Source organism: Metopolophium dirhodum, chromosome 3 (assembly GCF_019925205.1).
Source record: "Metopolophium dirhodum isolate CAU chromosome 3, ASM1992520v1, whole genome shotgun sequence".
NCBI lineage: Eukaryota > Metazoa > Arthropoda > Insecta > Hemiptera > Aphididae > Metopolophium > Metopolophium dirhodum.
The window spans coordinates 27,605,748-27,627,086 of NC_083562.1; the positions used below are offsets into that span (position 1 = coordinate 27,605,748).

A 21,339-nucleotide genomic window follows, 5' to 3' on the forward strand; every position below is an offset into this window, starting at 1 on the left:
ACAAATACCTTTAGAAGATACAGGTCCCTATATAGTTTGTAGTACCAGGCTTTTTCAGATGTTTTTCTTTTAATATGGTATAATATTTGTATTGGGTTTAAATCCAGTCTTGTAGAAGGCAATTCATAGGTTGTCCCAGGATTTTACTTCAAATGCAGCACATTTAATTACACATTTAATAATACAGGATACACATACATTCCTATACCACCTATACCACTCTCACACACACACATATCTAATATATTTAATACATTTCATTAAATTTTCCTACTTAAAATTTTCGTTTTATATTATTTTTGTAAACAGCTAGTTTATTCAATTTTATAATTATTACTTATTAGTTATAATAGTTAAAATAGATCCATAGTTGTTTTTTACAGTAATTACAGTTTCGGACTCTACAAGTCCATCTAGTAATGGACGATGATTTCAATGTTGTGAATTTATGACCGAATGATGCAATTATATTTTCTAAAATAGCATGCCTTGTAGGACTTCCTTCGATAAAAATATAAATAAATTGTATAGTACCAAAAAAATTAAATATACATCCATTATTTATCAAACCGGATGATAAATTGACTTTTTCACGTATAGAATCTACTATAGGGCCAAATTAATACAGTCGACATTGGGCATAGCAGTGGACATAATATATATTTTTATTTTCCACTTTCCACTTAACTTGTACTAATCCAATACTACCAGATATGGTACTTGCACCATCAAAATAGACTGAGATAACAGATATCCAATTTGTTTTTATAGTTTTAGGCTTAAAGAATTCAATAAATCACGTAATTTTTAACATCTTCGTACTATGCATAGATACTCATAATGATGAATAATTTAATAAATAAATTAAGATCAATACCTATTAATAATTTAAAAATTTTAAAAGCTAACGATTAACGGTCTAAAATGATTAAAAGCATAAACGGTATAAACGAAATTGAATCCTACTAATTTAGTAATAATATGTTGTGATAGTAGATACTAATGAATAGTATCTCCTCTAATATTTTGTGTTTATGGTTCTTGTTTTGGTTCTAAAAAAAATTAAATAAAAGTCAACGTTTAATGGAAAACGACGAGTGATAACTGATGGATGATAACTGATGGGTGATAACTGATATGTGATAAAATATATAAATTATAACGAGTTTATACCTAGGTATGACAAAAAAGAGTATTCAACAATAATTTTAATCAATCGATCATATTATAATAATTAATTCGGTTCTAATTCTCCGGTACATGTAGTTCAGTATAGTAACTGGTATCAATATTTATTTATACATTCGTTATTTTAATTTTGGTTCCAATCTCTGAATGTAAAATGTAACTTATTATAATAGACATGTTGCATTATATAGTTTGTCAAATATGTAATTGAAAATGCAAAAAGATATCTGAAATAAATTCAGTAAGTACCTTGAAATTATAAAACGTTGTTTGTATTATTTTCATAATCATAATTTGTAATTTGTAATTTTTATACCTTTATAGTATATACCTATTACATTGTAATTTTAACTTATTATAATATAGTTTAGAAGCTATACACATTATACATTCAGATTGTGTCTTCTTTTAATTATACCACTGCCACATGCCACCACTCAGCACTCTATTATGATATATCTGTTACCCAATACCCATATATACTCACATTTGATACTATTACAATATTTGTAACATAGTCAAATATTGTTCTGTTAAGTAAAATTATTAATTTATATTTTAGTTTAAGGTTTTATAGATCACGCGTGATCAACCTTAAACTAATATTGACCTAATAAGTAAATGTTAACAATCGCAACGTGAACCTTCGAATCCTTGACAGTTATTCATTATAAGATTAAAATATGAAAGCCACTGAAAGTGCTTTTACTTTTAAAGTTATAAAATATCCAAAAGTCAAAATTAACCGAATTTAAATTTAAATACGACTATATATACTTCCTATTATGATTATATTTTAAGTGATTTCGTTATATTATACGTGTGAAGTAGCACCAAAAATTAATGTATAACTAACCAAAAATATTGAAAGCACCCCCCCCCCCCCCAAAAAAAAATTATTGAACATTTTTCAAAACCCCCACTTCTTATTTTATAAAGAAACATTTATGCCTCCCTCCCACCTAAAATTCAATCAAATCTCCACCTATGGATATACTCTGCTCATATTATGCTACAGTAATAAATATTTTTTTTTTTTATATAATATTGGTGAATAGTGCGTTTAAGTTTCTTTCTTTTACAACTAAGGACAATCTTTAAATTTGTCGTATTCCTATGACGCAAGAAAATGCATAGCCGCGTAGGTACTACTATAGATGATATCATTATTCATTATATTTCAAGTCTGAGCGTGCAACAAAACACATTCAAACGTTCAACGTTTAAATTTGTATGTACTTAGAATTAACAATTACACATACCTATGGGTTGCAATTTAGAATAAGCATATATGTATAGGTGCCGTCTACAGTCTACACATATAATATAATGACGTAAGAATCGATCTTTATTCGTTTTATTTATTTTTTTTATGTTGTGCCACCGATTCACGAGCTGTACGCGCAAACCTAACCGCCTACATACAAAACATGTCTTGATTTCGTTTAAATCTATCACAATATTATTATTACAGACAATGACGATCATGACTAAATTATTATCATCACGGACTGTTATGCGCCTATAATAGCAATATAAAAAAAAATCTTGCGAAATTATTATATATTTAAATGAGACGAAAGTCATAGGTACTGTATTTGGAAGACAACAAAAACGGCATACATTCGATTGTAACTCAAGACAGGTACCAAATAATAATACAAGTAGGTACATAGGTATATCCACGACCAGAGAGTGTTACATACACCCGGTCAGTGGCGTGCGGTGGTCAACATAGTAATATTTTAAGTATTTATAACCGTATAGTATAGGTATGTTAAAATAGATTTCGCAATCACCATAAAGCTTCTGAAAACCGAATGCAGATTTATGCAGCCACTTCTCTACGGATAGTCCGGATATTAACTTTCATTTTACACCGAACACATTTCTTTTCGAAGCTAAAAAGTATTTCATATTACGTAACACTTGGTAATAACTATACGGACTACGGTCACTTGTTATATAGGTATATTATTACATTACATGTTGTATACCTATACAATAATAATATATCATCTACTCTCATTCTGACTGATATTATTAAATATAAACTAAATTATTTTTTTTTAAACTAGGAAGCTATAATAAACTTGAATTTACCTGTATTTTATTATAATTAAAATCTACAATAATAGAAAAATGTAGTTCATTTCATTAGTTTTTTAAACGTTTGCTGCAAGAGTGAAAATCGACTAATAATGTCGGTCTGCATATTTTGAAAAACAAGTTCGTATGACCGTTTGTCTGTTATTTATTAGTGTTCTCGTAAACCACATCAAAACATAAAAAATATATGTTCGAATAGTCGAATCTATTTAATATCAATAACAATTAAACGGCCATACTAGGTACGACTACGGATATACCGGAACGAAAAAACTCGATTATAGGCCTGTAGTATATTTAAAAATATAATAACATTCGGTCTCAGTGCTCCGGGCGACTCAGCTGCACGCTCATTCGAAATACGTAAATAATTATCATATATCAACTATGTAACATTATAACTACCTACCTACCAGATAATAGCTATAAGTTATAACCACATGCGCATATTATATTCGACATATTCTCGCGGGTCAATAATTGCGCGCAAGGCCGCCGAAAATCTCGAAACCGAAAAGTCGGCCGATGCGGGCGATTATCGTATAGTTTTACTTTTTTTCCACGGCCTAGTTGTACTCACATATACATTATAATGAATAGGTACATTTTGTGCCCAGTCGCGTCTGCCGGAAAAATGGAAAACGGGCGGGGACGCAACAAGTAGCCAATATACGTGACCTACGAAGAGATAAAAGACGACGGGGAAAAAAAAATTGCCTACCAATCTCCGCTTTCACTGTCGTTTGGTGCCAAAAATCCTAAAGTTAAAAAAAAAACAACAACAAACAGAAACCGCACACTCGCGATCCTGACGGACGCCGCCGCCGCCGCAATCCATCGCGCGCGGTGAAAGTGCCTCGAGCGGTTTTTTAAATGCCACCGTCGTCGGCCGAAGACTGCAGCAGCGGCCCAGTCGTGCCGGTACCTCCGATCACGCTATATATACTCTCTCAGACGATATAATATTATTAATATTATTATTATTATTATTATTGTTATCACACGGAAATCGTTAATAAGGTGCCAATATCGTGCCTATCGTTGAATAACAATAATAATTAATAACGAATTTTACGCGCACCCGAAATCAGTTCGCGTGGCCGGTTGAGTTTTAGCGCGCTCGTCACACCGCCGACCGGAATATAACAGCTAAGCGATCCAAATATTCCATAATATTACATTATAATTACAACCGTCATATAGATCGCGTAATCTATATACACGCGACAGTGACCTTACCACCGACGTCGGAAACGCGAAGTGAAAATCGTGGTATATCATAATAATATAATACTATTTTTGCCATCGTGCCCACGACGCGATCGCCGCGACCGATGTGAACTGTACTGGCTATGACTTTGGTCGTCGGCCACTGGTTCAGTGGTGGTGGCGGCGGTCTTGATGCACCGGGCAGGGTGCGCGTCCGCGTTTTTGCGAATCAGCGACGGTGTCGGCGGCCCGTTGCTGTTTCTGCTGCTACTGCAGTTGTCTTCGCTCCAGTTGTCGGTTGGGACGACGACGACGGCGACCGCGTCGGGCACGACCGATCGTTGGCGACCGCAAAGATTTGGCGGCGGCGGTGTCATCGACGACCGCGACGAACGGTTGCAGGACAACGAGATCGTCGAAGACCATCGCGTGAAACCGTCAGCTCCTCTCACACCCGTCGAACCCTTATTCGACTATGTGGCTTCCCTGTACAGTTGAGTCGTTATTATATTGTATATTATATACGAATCTACACAATTTTTCACACCCATATTCAGCTTACCCACCGTGAACTAATACCGCGCTGTTAATTTTCACTTTTTAACTAACGAGTTACTCGTCTTTTTCTTTTAACTCACTTAATAGTTAGATGTATATTTATTACTCGTCTATGAATAACGTGGATTGACTTCCCTGAAAAATTTGACACCCAAATACATACGAAGTATTAATCAGAAGTTACATGTCAATTATATATGTGAATAGGTGCAAAAATAAAAACAATTTAATTATTAAAAAATTAACTTATAACCCTCACTCCAAAGTTAATCCAAGTTGATGAATCGATATATTCCTATAACAACCCTACTTATTACACCTACAATTAAATAACAATTAATAGATTTTTTTCAAAAATATGTGATCATTTTTGATAGTAAAAATTAAAGTAACAAAATGTAACTTATAACACTTGTTTAAGTTATTTTAGTTTTTATAACTGGGCTTAATTGTTGACTTAAATTTGTTCAATCTCGCTAGATCAGTTGTACGATGGTTACTTTACTTGTTCATAATATAAACATAGTACCATACGCATTATATTATACTCGTGTGAGGACTGCATGCAGAGGGGAATAGCAATCAACCCGGTTTCCGCGTTTTTCACGTCTTCTGGTCTGGTTCATAAAGAACGGGGTTTCCGCATTGGCGAGCGGCTTTATATGTATACGCAGACATATACCGACAGTGCACACGTTGACACGTGTAATGTTTAAGTCATATTTGCCACGCGTTTTCAATAACGTGTTCTCGAGAGTTTAATATAATATATATGTTTACATAGACCAGTATTCAAGAAACGTGTTATTAAAATATATGATTCGACAGTATTCTGCATCGTCTATGCATTAGACCACGATTCATATTATGAATACCTATATATGTATATAATCATAATTATTTAATTTTTTTTTTATTGGTCTTAAGCATCGGCAACTATGGCCATTAGAATTTTGTAGGAGGGTTACGGTTGGTTGAGGAACACGTGTATGTGGAGCGAGGATTCGCCACTAAGACCCTGGGTGGTCAGTGGTCACTGGTCACCCATCGGGGAACTAGCGACGTCGGCCAGTGCTTGACCTCAGAACAATTTAGTGACTGAGGCCAACCACCGAGCCACACCCGACCCTATAATTTTATTATAATGTATTTAATAAGGTACTAAATACACATAATCAATATTTGCTGGAAGTATAGTTACGAAAATATAATGGTAAAGTTATTCTAATATCAGTAATATCCATATACCTACCTCATTATATTAGGTAATGAACTCGTTCTGCTAACAATGAAGGACAGTGACTTGTTTGTTTTTACTAAAAATTGTTTGCCCAGATGGATAAAAATTGCTAACTTTGTACACAATAAGATAATATACGATTCATGATTGTTGAAACAATCACTGGGTGTCAGTATATATAAAACATCATCTGTGGAAAAAAAAACCACAATTATCATTGAACTATGATTTGGTGGGATGGCCTTATGATACGATATGTTCAACATTTTTACCGAGCATTCATATATAAAAGCTTATTGGTGAAACTATTGCATTGTAACATAGTATAATATCCACTATACAGAGTTCTGTCTTCTGTACCATCTTTGTTATGATTTCAATAATAAATTTAACTCGCTGTATAAATATTAAACAGAGTAGGTATATACATTGACAACTTTCTCAGAAAACGAGAGCGCACATTATGGACAAAAAATATGTTTGGGATATTTTTGGCGTGGACACCTTGCATAAGCTGTGTATGACATAGTAATTTGAGAAATTATCAAATTTCCAATTGTACAGTCATAAATCAACAGATGGTTTAGAGGTTCGCTATACTTTAACGGTATATGTTGATTCAGTTTCGATACGTCTTATTGTTGAACATAGGTCACACATGTTGAACATAACATATAAGTATTTTTCGTATTATAGTTAAGCTGACACGCGTAAAATGTTTGTATTTGGATGACGTTTACAGCTACGATAGAATAATACCTAAATAATAATATATAAGTGGTAATTTAATAGTATTCGTATAAAAAGCCGAAAATCAAAATATTTATATTGTTAAGCAGCTCAACGTATTAATGAGCACTTCAATGTTTTTCATCATTTTCATTTGATGTTATAAACAATAATAATATATAATACCTAGTTAATAAGAATTACTACAATACTATTACATTATTGATTTCATCGTCATTGGAAATTGATCGATTGATTGGTTGTCTGTAATATTTACATTTCAAAAAATAATTAACATTAATATACCTATACTTACTTAAAATACTATGTTTATTAAACATAGGTAGGTAACGTTGTTCTCTCTAATACATGTACAATATGTCTAAACGACTAAATCTTATATATTGAATATTCTCATTGAAAATTACATGTTAGGTAGGTACATTATTTCTAGGTAAAATTTTCCCCTTCTGATATTATTAAATAAAACACGTGTTATTCTCGAGAGCTTCTATCATTAGCTAATTCCAATTAGTAGTCATAGTTTTTTGAATATATAATATATATATATTTTAATGTCAACAGTCATATTTTAGATTTAAAATTAAAGTATATTTTTTAACTTGTAAACATTTATTTTTAAAAGCTTATTGTTTTAAAAAGAGTTGTAGCTTGCTAGCAAAGTAGGTTGCGTACATCAATCAAGTAGTATAAGTACTATTTTAGATCTATTCGAGTTGTCAAAGAAGTTTTCATTTATGTTGTTAATGCGGGAGGGACGAATGACGATATGTATTTAATAATCAGGAATTAAAAAGAAATGTGACATTGGACAAACCAGTTTTATGCATGGAAAAAACAAAATAGAATTTAATTTAATAAATAATAGTTGGCCTTGGCAGTTGGCACTATTTTATAATTGAGTTGTAAAATATTATGCCTAAGATTAAAACGACCAAAAATAGTTTGTGATGTAATTTGTTGAGTACATTTTCAGTTTCCAATTTGTTTTGTTATTTTTTCTATTAATGTCAATAAAATTTTATTTGTTGGGTAAAAAGCTTGAAAATGTAATACAAGGCTCCTAATTTACTATTACAATGATATTTGATAAATATTAAAAATCCAGTCACAATTTTTTTTTATAAGTATTTAAATGTTTTAAATGTATATTTTAAATCTTAACAAAATACGTAAAAATCTGTAGTGATTCGCAAATTATTTTGAGTTAGAAATTTATAAATTCATTGGATATTTACTCGATGTCTCATACAGCAATTTTCTTATTTTGTTGTAATTCATAAACGAATAACTGTAGATACCTGAAATGTACACCATATGTTTATTTTATCAATTCCCATACTTGATAACATTTTCATAACATTTTGACTCTTTTTGAGGTGTTTGAGGACATTTTTTATTTTCGACGTTTTAAATTTCTTTTCTATAATTGTCGATAAAATTTTATTTGTCTGGTCAAACAGAGTGAACATTTAATACAAGGCTCTTCGTATATTGTTACTATAGCAGTTGAAAAATATTAAAAAATACATAGGCACAAAAGTTCTTTTTTTGTTGGTGAAAATGCCATATTGCAATAATTGTATTACTGAGCTGATGTTTATTTTACACAATTTCTTAGACATATTTTATAAACTTAATTTTTTAAAAATTGTTTCAAGTTGTTTAAAACTACCTTTGTATGTATAGAAATAAAAATTACACACCAAAAAAAATGTCTTTATTAATACGTATTTTTAAAATGTATTAATTTATTTTATTTACTTTTAATGTTGTATACCAATCAAGTAACTAATTTCCTTCCACGTCAAAAAAGATTATATTTTTTGAAAAATATCTGTTGACTTTTTATCTAGAGACGTTTTATTATTCTATTACCTTGATACGTCAAGGAAAAATGATGATAATTTTATAATTATTGGTTTTCAATAATGTAATAAGTAAGGTCTTTCATAGTTTGAAGTTTCAGTATACCCAAAAAAGTTATTAAGCATTGTTACATACGATATGTGCTAATATAATTATTATATTTATTTAAAATATTTTATGAATTGTATATCTCCTTTTGATTTTTATAGTAGCATATACAACTTAAAAATCCTTTTAGGCCCCGGTACGATAGACCATTGGCCTACTACACCCTCTTTGAAACTGGAACTGCAGTTACATACATGTAGTTAGATTAAATTTAAATTATTCAGAATAAACTAGCATAAAATAGAATCTATAAAAAATAAAAAATAATATAATTAGTTTAATTTACAAATGTGGACCATTGTAAAAATGTAATAAAAACTATAATTCAATTAGAATTTATGTGATGTTTAGAATTTATTTATATATTTTATTATGAACACGTTTACAAGTATATAACCTACTTAAAATAAAGTGTATAAATATATAATACAGTTATTAATATTGTCTATATGTTGATATAATCACACTATATGATCGAAAAGAGTGACATGAATTATGATGAGTGATGATCACGATGGCGATCGTCGAGAATAACAATATAATATAGTATTAATTATAGATATATAAATATATAATGTTGATGGGTGCATTTGACCCAATAAACTAATTTCCACCAAACTAATAAAAAATTAATATAATGATAAAAATAAAAATAAATAGAGAAATTGTCTTATATCCATTGTAGTCCAGGGAAAGTTAACGTCATCCAAATATATAATACAATAAGTAGATAACTAATAAAAAAAAAAATTAAAACGTTGAAACGTCTTCCTAAAATTAGAACCTAAGTTTTGTTATATTTAAATGGAATGACCAGCTTTTTTGTACGTGTATGACGAATGACGATCGACAAATTAGGTATAACTTATTATTATAATATATTAATACACAAAACACAATATATTTAACTAAAAGAAAATGTTATTTTCATACCATGAAAAAACATTAATAACAATTAACATATTATAGAATTGATGTGTTATTAAAGCAGTATTATAGAATTCGTTAAGAATTCTTATTAAAATAAGGAATTCATTCTTATCTTTTTTCCTTAAAAAAAAATTCGTTTATTTGTCATTTATTTAGAAAATGAACGAGTTCTTTTTTTAGTTCCAAATAGAACAGTAACATCAGTGTCCATAATTGAATACGTTATAGTATACCATATTGTGTCACCATAAAGTTGTAATGCATTAAGCAATGTTATATACGGTAGCAATAAGATTTACTCTTACCTATAGACATGGACTACCACCGGTATCATCGAGAGAATACAAAGGCTCTTTGAAAATAATATGAAGGATAATATGTGGACTAATCTATGACAATGAAAAAGGAATGTAAATAGGAAACAATTGCACAAAGAATTACTGGGAAAAATGGGAATGGCATTAGTTATCACTTCAGCTTCATAAAAAGACAAAGTCTTCAGTGGTTGGCACACGTGTTGTGAAGAAAAGAGGATGATGTAAGCATAGCAGTTCGAGTGAAAACCAGCGGGAAAAAGACCTAGAGGACCATCCAGGAAATGATGGCTAGATGCTGTGGAAGAGGACCTCAACAGGATGGGAGTGAAGGAATGGAAAGAAATAGCTCAGGATCGAGGGATGTGAAGAGAGATCTTAAAGAGTATTAAATTGGAAGAATAAAGTTGAAATATATTCACAAATGGTACCTACTCCCGAGTCCCAACCCGAGTCATAAATGATTTAATTGTTTAATATTCATGCTATTTTTCATGCTAAGTTTTAACGATAAACGTCCATATACTCAATAACGATCATTAGTTGGCAATTGGCAATACAATATATTACCATTAATTATAATACTAGTACTAATAGTATTTATAATCAATGATATTGCATACACTAAGAAAATATTATATATTTTAATTTCAATTATTTTATATTTTTGCCTTTATTTTCACTAAAGACTTACCTTTATACCAAATTTACCGTTTGTTATACCTATACGGGAAGCGCCACAATTTTCATGATCGGACAGACAGTAACAAAAATTCAAACTTTGAAGTTCTACACATTTGAAAAGGCTTAATATTAAGGGCTCGATTTTTTACAATTTTCTAAGCTACTGAAGCTTAATCCATGTTTCAAATTGTATTAGTCCGTCTTAAGAGGAAGCAGAGATATGAGAGTTAAAAAACCCGGCTGAAGCCACTCGAGTATAAAGATACACTGACATATTTGCTGGAACTTGGCCAGCGCATTTTACCATCGCTCAGATGTAATAATATAGGTAGGTACTTAAAAGTTTAAAATCCCCACGAAAAATATTTTTTTATTACAACAAAATAACTAAAATATTGTTATTATTCGGTTAATATCCAACACTGAACTTTTTGAACTTAAAATGTCTATGAAAAAACCTTAGCTATAAAAGTTTCATATTTTATAATTTTTAATTTAAAAAAATTTTAAATGTTCGTCATCTTGACAATTTTTGTCAATATTTCAACTTCAAATGCTAAGAAAAAAATTTTATTTTACACATTTTAGTTGTTAATGCATATATATGCATATATACTATTATATAATTTAAAGCTTTAAGTGTTTTACTTGCTTACTTGAAGAAAAAATTAAATATTTGACGTTATACTATTATTACTTTGTTCAAACTTTTCCTAACCTTATAATTTGTATTAAATGTGTATAAAATAAAATTGTGATTATTTATTTGTTTAGTTTTTTTGGTTTCAACATGAATAACTTATAACTATATAAGGAACTTTGTATTACATTTTCAAGTTTCATCTATGAATATCAAATATTTTATAAATTTTCGACTACAAAATAATTTGCACATTTTCGACATTTCGACAAATTGTATTAAATTTGTACTTAAAATGCTTATTAAAAATAATTGTGCATCACGTTTTTGAATTTTTAAAAATCTATAATAATAACTTATGAAGTACCTATTGTACCTATAACATTTTTTTGACAAAGACAAATTTTTTTATCGATATGTATTTATAAAAAAAAATCTAAAATGTATATAAATAGCACAAAAAGAGTAAAAAAATAATTTGAAAATTTTACCGTTTATAAGAAATGCTAATATATAATCGAGTTCCCGCGTTTATTCTTATTTGAATTACAGTAAAATATGAAAATTGTATGACGATAAATCGTTATGACGTTACGCGTGATTCTGTAATTTCGTCAAAATATAAACTCGCCTGCAGACGGCCATAAAAAATATTCGTTGAATTGCACTTAACTTTTAGCCACCGCAATACGGAAAAAAACCATATGAACCCGATTTGTTTACTTACCTACCGTAGTAAATAATTTATACTTTACCGTCACGTTTTCGTGTTTTAGTGGAGAAGATGGTCCGCCGCTGGGCACCTCTAATATGGTTGGCACCGGACGAACAATTCCTGCCGGGTTCCGTGACCGATTTCTTGAATCACGTGACGCCTAAGCCACGTAGCCTGTCCAGCGACGTGCAGCAACACTCTAAAGTGCCAATGGGCCCGGATTCACAGTCGTGGTTTTTAGTCACCAAGTCCGAAGTCGGTGAGTACTGAGTAATACCATAGATGTAATACACACATATATATATATATATGTGTAGGTATATATATATATGTAAGCGACTATAGTGCTAATGTCGTGCATATAACATAACATATTATATTTATATAATAATATGATACCATACATTACATATATTTTGTATACAGAACGATTCTTTTAACGGTGGAGAACTCATTATATTTTGTATATTTTATATAACTGCGAGACTTGCAGTGCCATCAACTTACTTAATAGAACATTAACTTTATTTTTTACTAAAGTATTCCACTTCAGACTACTTAAAATTAAAATAATATGTTACGGGTAATCGTTTTATAAGCAATACATCAATAATTTATCGTCGATAAATATTACCTATAGTGACTACTGTTTCACTCAGATGACGGTGAAACAAAATAAGGGTCATCTAATTTTTTTAAAAAAATCGAAATAATGATTGGGTTTATAGCTTTTAAACAGGATCACTGTGTATACATGGATATCCAGTAAACCACATGTCAACATTTATACCTATATGTAATGTCTGAAACGTGGTTGTGGCTATTGGAGTAATGACAATATGTTAAAAATATTTTTTGTGTTTACTATTATACATTAAATTTAATGAGATTTAATATATGAACATTACTGTATTTTTTCTCCGTTGATTGGGCCTATAACCTTCTGGTCATATATAGATATATTGTCATCTGTCCTAGATAATATTTTATTATTTTAATTGTTGGTTTACACGGACCATGTCGGGTGACCGGAACACACATTATCACAATAATAATAATATAATATAATAGTATGTGGCGGGTACCAACGTTCTAAATCACTACCAATAAATTTATATCATTTACATAATACGCTAGTATACGATTCAACGATTTAGTCAATAAATTGCGTAAACACTTTCGATTGGATGGACAATTGTATTATTATTATTAACCCTTTACGGTCTTTTACACGACATAATAATATTATATATACATATTATACACGTGAACAAACAGAATTTCCTCATAGCCGTAGATATGTAACACGTTACATTATTATAATATATTGTTGTGTATACGTCCGTATTTAGATAACTGTGTGGTATGGCATACTGTCGAGGTAATGTGGTTATAAAATGCCAACGATCAATTTTAATATACGAATGCGGTATAGATACGTGCCCGGTAAAAATCAAAAAAAAAAAAATCGAATATTTCAAATTCCTAGGTATAGCTTAAAAATAAGTCTAAATATTTTTAGGGTTTTATTGTGTACGGTAAATGATAATTTAAGTAATATAAGTAGTGGCATGATTTAAGTTTTGAAAATTAATATTAAAACACAAATACAAATATATCAACACCGTTTGACTGTTTGAGGGGAAATTGTTGTTTTAGTTTTACGAGTGAATGTCAAAATATTTCTTCAACATTTTTAATTAAATAACTCATAATAATATGCACCTTCAGCCTTCACACAAACTTTTTTTTTAAATTCCAGTTAAACATGTTTATTAGAAACCTTGTATAAAACTTTTAAGCAACTATATTTTTGATATTTTTTAATTGCCATAAGAAAAATGTACGAAGAACTTTTGTGTTGAATTTTCCAACTGTTTTATTAAATAAACATTTTTTATCGAAATTTATAAGCGTATACAATTAAAATATTTACCTATTGAGTCATATACTCGAAAAAGGTAGACAATTTCAAATATTTATAAATAAAACAAAAACATAAACAACATTTGAAAATGATATATTATGTATAAAAAATGATGTATATAAATATTTGGTGAGGAATTCAATTCTGCTGTACCTATAGCTATTCATTTTTTAATTGTACAAAAAAAATAAAATAAAATAAACTGTCGAAAATTGAATACTAGTTTTACGTAAAATTTCCCATTTTGTTTTATTTTTAAAAGTAATGGGAATTTTTTATTTTTTATCCTGCAAAGTACCAACTCGATCCAATTTACTACCAGACATTACTCTCGAAGTAGAAAATTGAAACAGTTTTATAGTGCACTAAAAGGTGATGAGTGATGACAGACAAAAAAAAACACGATTCTATTATAAATAATTTTTTTTGTCCATGTATTAAAATAAAATATAATTTATATAACTATTATAATATACGTAATATGTTTATCATTAATTTAAAAATGTATTGTATTCTTTGTATCCCAAAACATTGTTCACTTTTTGTAACTTAAACGTAAAATTAGACGTGTAGGCGAAATAACAACGATAAACAATATTTTTGACATTACGTACCAATAGGTATGCGTTGGTAAAAAATAACTAATAAGTGTATAATTTCAAGTACAATGTTTGCAAGCCTAAACATGTAAGACGCTATATGATAACATCATTGTACGTATACCTACATGGCTACATACATGTTATGGCTTATGTTGATGTGTTACATAACTTTAAAGCAATTATAACTTATTTTGTCGAAGGCGTTTTAATTTTAATTATCATACAGGATACGGCACTTAAAACTTTACTCAGTTATTAAAATGATGTACCTATATCTAATCCAATCAGTAGGTATTTGTTTTGATAATTTCGATGACACGCCTCAGCTTGCTCGGCTATTAAATCATCATATAGGTATAAAAATATTATTTAAAAATGTAAAAATATAATAATAATATATAGGTACAAAATTAAATCTTTTCAATTTAATATTGTACTTCAGACACGTTATTCTATTTGCGTTGTATTCTACAAGTATGATTATTTTAATTGTGTATTACTTCTAAAAAAAACAGTTTTTAACGTTTTGACTATATTGGCTAATACCTACTAATTACTAATTAGTACCTAATTACTGGTATTGATAGTTTCCTTGTAATTTGGATGAATGTTTAGAGTATTTACATAAATTGTTAATGGAAATATATACGTAACGTACCTTGAAAGTGCATAATAATTGGGTAGGTAATAGTAAGTTCCTATACCTGAGTATAGCAGGTAAAGTAGGTAAATAATGTTAACTCCTACAAATTTTATATATGTGTAAGTTTATATACGTATATAAAAATTAGGTGTGTAAGTTCCTATAAGGAAATAAATATTACTTAAGTATGTTTTTTTCCTATTAGTACACCAATCAAAAACTATACACTATCAAAAAACATCCAAATATTTTTTAAATAATTTAAATTCACAAACTTTTTCAAGTACCTACTTACTACTTTCATACATATTACATATAATATACATAGATGATACTGATTCAAGATCGTTAAATAATTAATTCATTTTTCCTAACAATTTAAATCTTAAATGTAGGAAATAGATATACTGATTGAGTAATAACTATAATAAATAAAAACTTTTTTTGTGGCTATTTTCTATATTTTTAAGGCATATTATCCTTTAAATGTGCTATTAAGTCTGAATTCTGCAGATTATAAATAATATGATTAGATACATAGGTACTGACTGTTTATAAATTTGTAATCCATGGATGTATCTTAAATTGTATTTGTATATATGTGTCGCTTTATTTTGTTGTTAATTAGCTTTTTTGATAATTATAAATACTATGTATATAATTACTCTGCAGCTTACATTAGTCTGCAGTTATAATGTTTAATGTTTTTATATTGTGAAAAACGTACATAAACTTTCTAAAATGTGTCAGATTCATTATAGCTCGTTCGTTTCAGTCATGCGGTTTTAAATTTTCAAATTATTATCGTTATAAGTACTAAAGTACTTAGTACCTATATTCTGTAAAAATTATCAAAAATAAACAAATCTTATATAATACTTACACTTAAAATATTTTACATAAGTATTTTAGTATTGAACTAATACTATGTTAAAATGTCTAATAAGTACTATACTACACCAATGATATGTTAGGTATAATAATTGTTATAGCTTAAGTTTTAGTACCTATGATCGATTTACTCAATTAGTTATAATTTAGAGTTTTCGATGTTTCTATTGCATTTTACTTAACTTAGTGGCGTAACTAGAACGTTATTTTATTTATTTATTTTTTTTTTTTTTTTGGGGGGGGGGGGGTGATTTTATTTAAAATTAAAAAAAAATTGTGTTATGTATGTTGTATATTGTTCTAAGAATATTTAACGTTGAAAAAAAAAGGTTTTGAGTGGGGTGATATATCACTCATATCACTCTCCCCCACCTAGTTACGCCACTGGCATGTATCTACTAAACATCATTAACAAAAATGGCTGACATTTTAATATTTTATGTACCTATTTATTAGAAGTCTCAAACACCCGATCCCGATGAGTTAAATCACGATTCCAATATTAAGTTCCATTCACAATTGAAGAGATTGTTCAAGATTACTGCAGACTAATTAGTCTATAATTAACAACATTATAATATTGAACTTACTACTATGGACGAGTCACGAGTGTTCCGTTAGATATATCTTCTCGTGCATCAATTATAAATGAATTACATTTTGAATTTTTCAGCACTATCAATCATAGTTTTATTTCAGATAGATATCTTTTTAATGTTTAAATTCCAAGCCTACGAGAACAATACATTATTATAATATTAATATACCTTGTACCTGTGTCCTGTACATATTAACCTATTAACTTGTCAAATTTACATATACAATATCGATTGAAATTAAAGATGGGGTACGCGTTATCAATACTTGAATTGTATGGAATATGTTTAAGAGGATATCAGCGCGTTTTATGTCTCTGTTTCACCATCAAATACATATTCTAAATTTATATATAAATTTATATATTACGAATCACTAATCAGTTAGGTATATTGTATAATAATATTATTATTAAACCAGTTTTTTGGAGCCAAGAAATATTATAGCCTTTCATATTATAATTATGTGCCAAACCCCAAGTAGGTAGGTCGTAGGTACAACAAACGCAAATTCTACTCATCGGTCAAGGTATACCTGCATTTTAACATGATTGAAACGTTTAAATACGTATTTTGCACTTTTGACATAGACAGTAATTAGTATATTATTATTATTGTATGCGAGTGTTAACTCAGTTGTTAAAATCATTAATTAAACATATTATGATAATAATTTTCTAGTATCTCTTTATAGTCGTGGCACTAAAAAATGATATTTACCGTGAGCACAATGGTACATATGCTTTTAAAAATATTCATATTATTAGTTGCCTATGCGAAACAAGAAATTATTATTGCCCACTTGCGATAGGTAGTCTAAGACTACAAACTCTCAAATCGAAATAGCAACATTTAAATACCATAAACCACGAGCCTTGAATCTTGATGACAATAATGTTGTATTGTACGAATCATGTTCAATGGTATATTTGTCACAGCAATAGTTTTTCTTTTCGTTTACAACAGAACAACTGCTGGAAAACACTACTTCCGTACTATACGGGCAGAACCCGAACACGACCACCGTGCCCGTCTACGCTCACGTCACGCAATGCGGTCATAAACATTTCCACGTGTCGTATTGGCTGTTTTTCCCGTTCAGCCAGGGCAAGCCGATATGCACACTGGACATGGGCTTGCTCGGCCCGCTCCCGTTGCCAGTCTTCAACAACAGGTGTTTCGGCACCCTCAAAGAGTTCGGCAGCCATGTCGGAGACTGGGAACACATGAGTCTCATGTTTAATGTACGTATGATACTATACATAATATTATTATAACAGGACATAACGTTAAAAGTATACCCATTACCTATTATAATATAATACAGGGCGACTTAACAGACGTGCTCATAACCCACATTGTGTATGATGTGTATATTAAAATTCCGATTTTCGGAAATCTTGTGGAATTGAGAGACTATATTTTCAAAAATATAGTTACAATTAATGGATCGATCTGTGGCGATATAATATACATACGTACTTATTTTTTTCAAATGTAAGCTACCCTTTTCGTTATATAATTTGTTAAGCATATAATTTTTTTCTGAAAATGTCGGTATATATATTACTGTCTTAACCATAATTTTAATGAGATATAGTTATTACACTTTATGTATTTACTAATAATATATCCATAACAATTAGTTTATAAAATATACGTGATGATTTTAAAATAGTAATGAACGACTCATCCATATTAAGTATAATAATAATAACTATATTAAATATTACATTTATTTTTATTGTTACATATATATATATATATCCAAAGCATCCATAGATGTTATTATTTTAAATCATATACTTAGGTATTATAGTTAGGCCGTAGACGCGTTTGGTTTACAATTGTGTTTTCGGATGGTTTTTTTAATCGAAGGGAGTCATACAAATTTCACATTTTGTAGGTAATATTTATTAATATTACTTACGAACGTTTATAATAAATTCGATCTGTACAATTATTTTTTATTGAATATTTAATTTGTCGAGTCTTAATACTGAAAATTCTATTTAAAAAAAAAACAGCGCAAAAATCGTTTCGAAAATAGAAAATGGAATTATTTCGATGTTAAAATAAATCTGTGGGCCCCGTGGGCCCCCTCCCTAACTCCGGCCCTGCTGTAGCTTAAATATATTATTAATAATGTAAATTCAATATTCATTTCAAAATAGAACTTTGTTTAGTGTAGACAAAATATATAATAGGTATAACCAAAATAATGTACAAAATTATTATTTTATAGAAGAAAAAATTCTGCATTGTTGCATGTCCTGTACACACCATTGCATGAATAGGTGACAAAGGTTTAAATGTTTAATTATGTCCGTTTGCTTTTTCCGCAGGGCTACGACGAACCGGAAGAAATGTATGTGTCCGTGCACGATGCTGGCGCGTTTTACCGGTTCGATCGAAATCGGCGGAAGTTCGTTTTCAACCGACAAGAGGTGCGTAAAGGTTTTTTGCAAAAACCTAAGTTTCCCGAAGTGGTGCACCTGACAGACGAGGGAAATCATCCGGTGCTGTTCGCGGCTAAGGGATCTCACGGCCTATGGACCGCTCCAGGTGCGATAATATTATAATATAACTCAATATTAGATTTAACAACAATATTCGTGTATTATAAATCATCACGGGGTCTGCGTTCGAATAAATTCTCTCATCAGACAAACATAATAATAATATGACCATAGTGGATGGAGATTAGGGGTTAGGTTATATTATAGTCCTTATTGTCCAATAAATCCCCTATCATTTGTGTAATACACACTATTACCACCACAATTCATTTAAGTTTAATATTAGTTATAGCTACCCCTACCCCATTGAAAATTCCTGGGCACGCCACTGAATCAGTGTCGGCTCCAGGGGGGCCTAGGGGCCCGCCCACCAGACCTCTTCAACAGTCTCCTCATAGAGGACAGTACATATAGAGATTTAAATGTATGATATGTATGTATGATAAAAATTAAATCATTATAAATAATTTTGCTTCTAAAAATAAGTGCAGATTAGATTTTTTTATTAAAGAAGTTTTTTTAAAATAAAATAATTGAAATAAATTATAGTATAATAATTATTATTGTAGGTAGGTATTAACATAAACGATTCCTAATCCAACCATAGATAATAAAATTAATAACATTCCCTTAGTAACCATTTCTTTCATGTTTTTTTCTTCTCCTTTAAAAAATCAAAAACTGTTATCTTCGTTGTACACAATACTTGCATCATTAATTTTATTATGTTTTTAAACTAATGATTTTAATCAAATGTAATAAATATACTTAGGTATGTACTTAGATGATACTTCTTAGTAAAATAAAACAAAAAAGACGATCGGTAGATTTTTATCCATAGATAAGGTAATAGATAACGAAATGTTCATCTAGATATGTCGCAACACAACAGGTTACAACTATATGCGTTACTAAAACTATATTCTATATCGATTCGTTTTACAGGAAAACACAAATACGTGCGTATACCGCGATTGTACGACGACAGTGGCTACGGATTCCCGTGGAAAACTTGGCTAAAAGTTGACGTGTTGAACTCGTCGAAAAAACTTCCCATTTGGATGCAGTATTACGGCAAATGGGGAAATCAGCGCAGTAAATGTCATCCACTCTCCAAAATGGGCTTGCAGATCTGTCAGTTTACCGACGGCCCGACGGGTATACCAATGAAGCAGCATGATTTCCGCTGTCAAAACGCGACCAACTAACCATGGTTTATGTTGGTATCCTACTGCGGGCTGGAAGAGGAAATCGCCGGTCGGCTGCGATGAATATCAACCATGACCTAGACGACTTTCGAGCGACAGAACGTGTTTTAGGTCAATGTGTATCACCGCCGCATTGTACCTATTGTTATTGTTTTTTTTTTTTCCATTATTATTATTACTATTATTTAACTACACTATAAACGTGATGGGTCTCAGTAGTTATAAGAACCTAAAAAAAAAAAATCGATATTGCAGTGTTGCGTATTAATGTATTATGCATTTAACGTATAGGTATATTGAGTGAAAGTAGGACTGCCTGATTCTCGGATTTCCTAAGACAATTTGATTTCTTTTTACACATAAATTAACTATTTGTGTATTATTTTATGGCGTGTGAATGATCGATGTCTGTGTTATGTAAATAAAAATAATGAACATTTATGACTATCTGGTTTTGTATTGTTATTTACTGTTCCTGTTAATAAGCAGAGTGCAAACGTACAGCGATTTCCTCTCTATGGAAAATTGTTTGTTATAAGTATAATATAATAGCCACATTTATAAAGGTACTTCCTAGTTCTATATCATACGTCATTCATGCATTGATTAAATTTTAATTCAAATACTATGGGTGACATA

At 30.0% G+C, this 21,339-nt stretch overlaps 1 protein-coding gene across 1 annotated transcript; it reads left to right on the forward strand.

Moving 5' to 3' along the window:
- The first annotated feature begins 4,190 nt into the window (after positions 1 to 4,190).
- On the forward strand, positions 4,191 to 21,147 carry LOC132940104 (uncharacterized). Its single transcript, XM_061007524.1, has 5 exons — positions 4,191 to 4,999; positions 12,376 to 12,573; positions 17,940 to 18,217; positions 19,319 to 19,538; positions 20,438 to 21,147. Exons 1-5 carry the CDS (start codon positions 4,699 to 4,701, stop codon positions 20,698 to 20,700), a joined length of 1,260 nt encoding a protein of 419 aa, XP_060863507.1. The 5' UTR covers positions 4,191 to 4,698; the 3' UTR covers positions 20,701 to 21,147.
- Positions 21,148 to 21,339: the final 192 nt, after the last annotated feature.

What these genes read in the sequence shown, in the direction of transcription:
- LOC132940104 (XM_061007524.1), top strand. Translation starts at nt 4,699, where the DNA reads ATGCACCGGGCAGGGTGCGCGTCCGCGTTTTTGCGAATCAGCGACGGT. An exon ending in CTATGTGGCTTCCCTGTACA is followed by an intron (nt 5,000 to 12,375) that starts GTTGAGTCGTTA and finishes TTCGTGTTTTAG; the next exon opens with TGGAGAAGATGGTCCGCCGC. An exon ending in AGTCACCAAGTCCGAAGTCG is followed by an intron (nt 12,574 to 17,939) that starts GTGAGTACTGAG and finishes CGTTTACAACAG; the next exon opens with AACAACTGCTGGAAAACACT.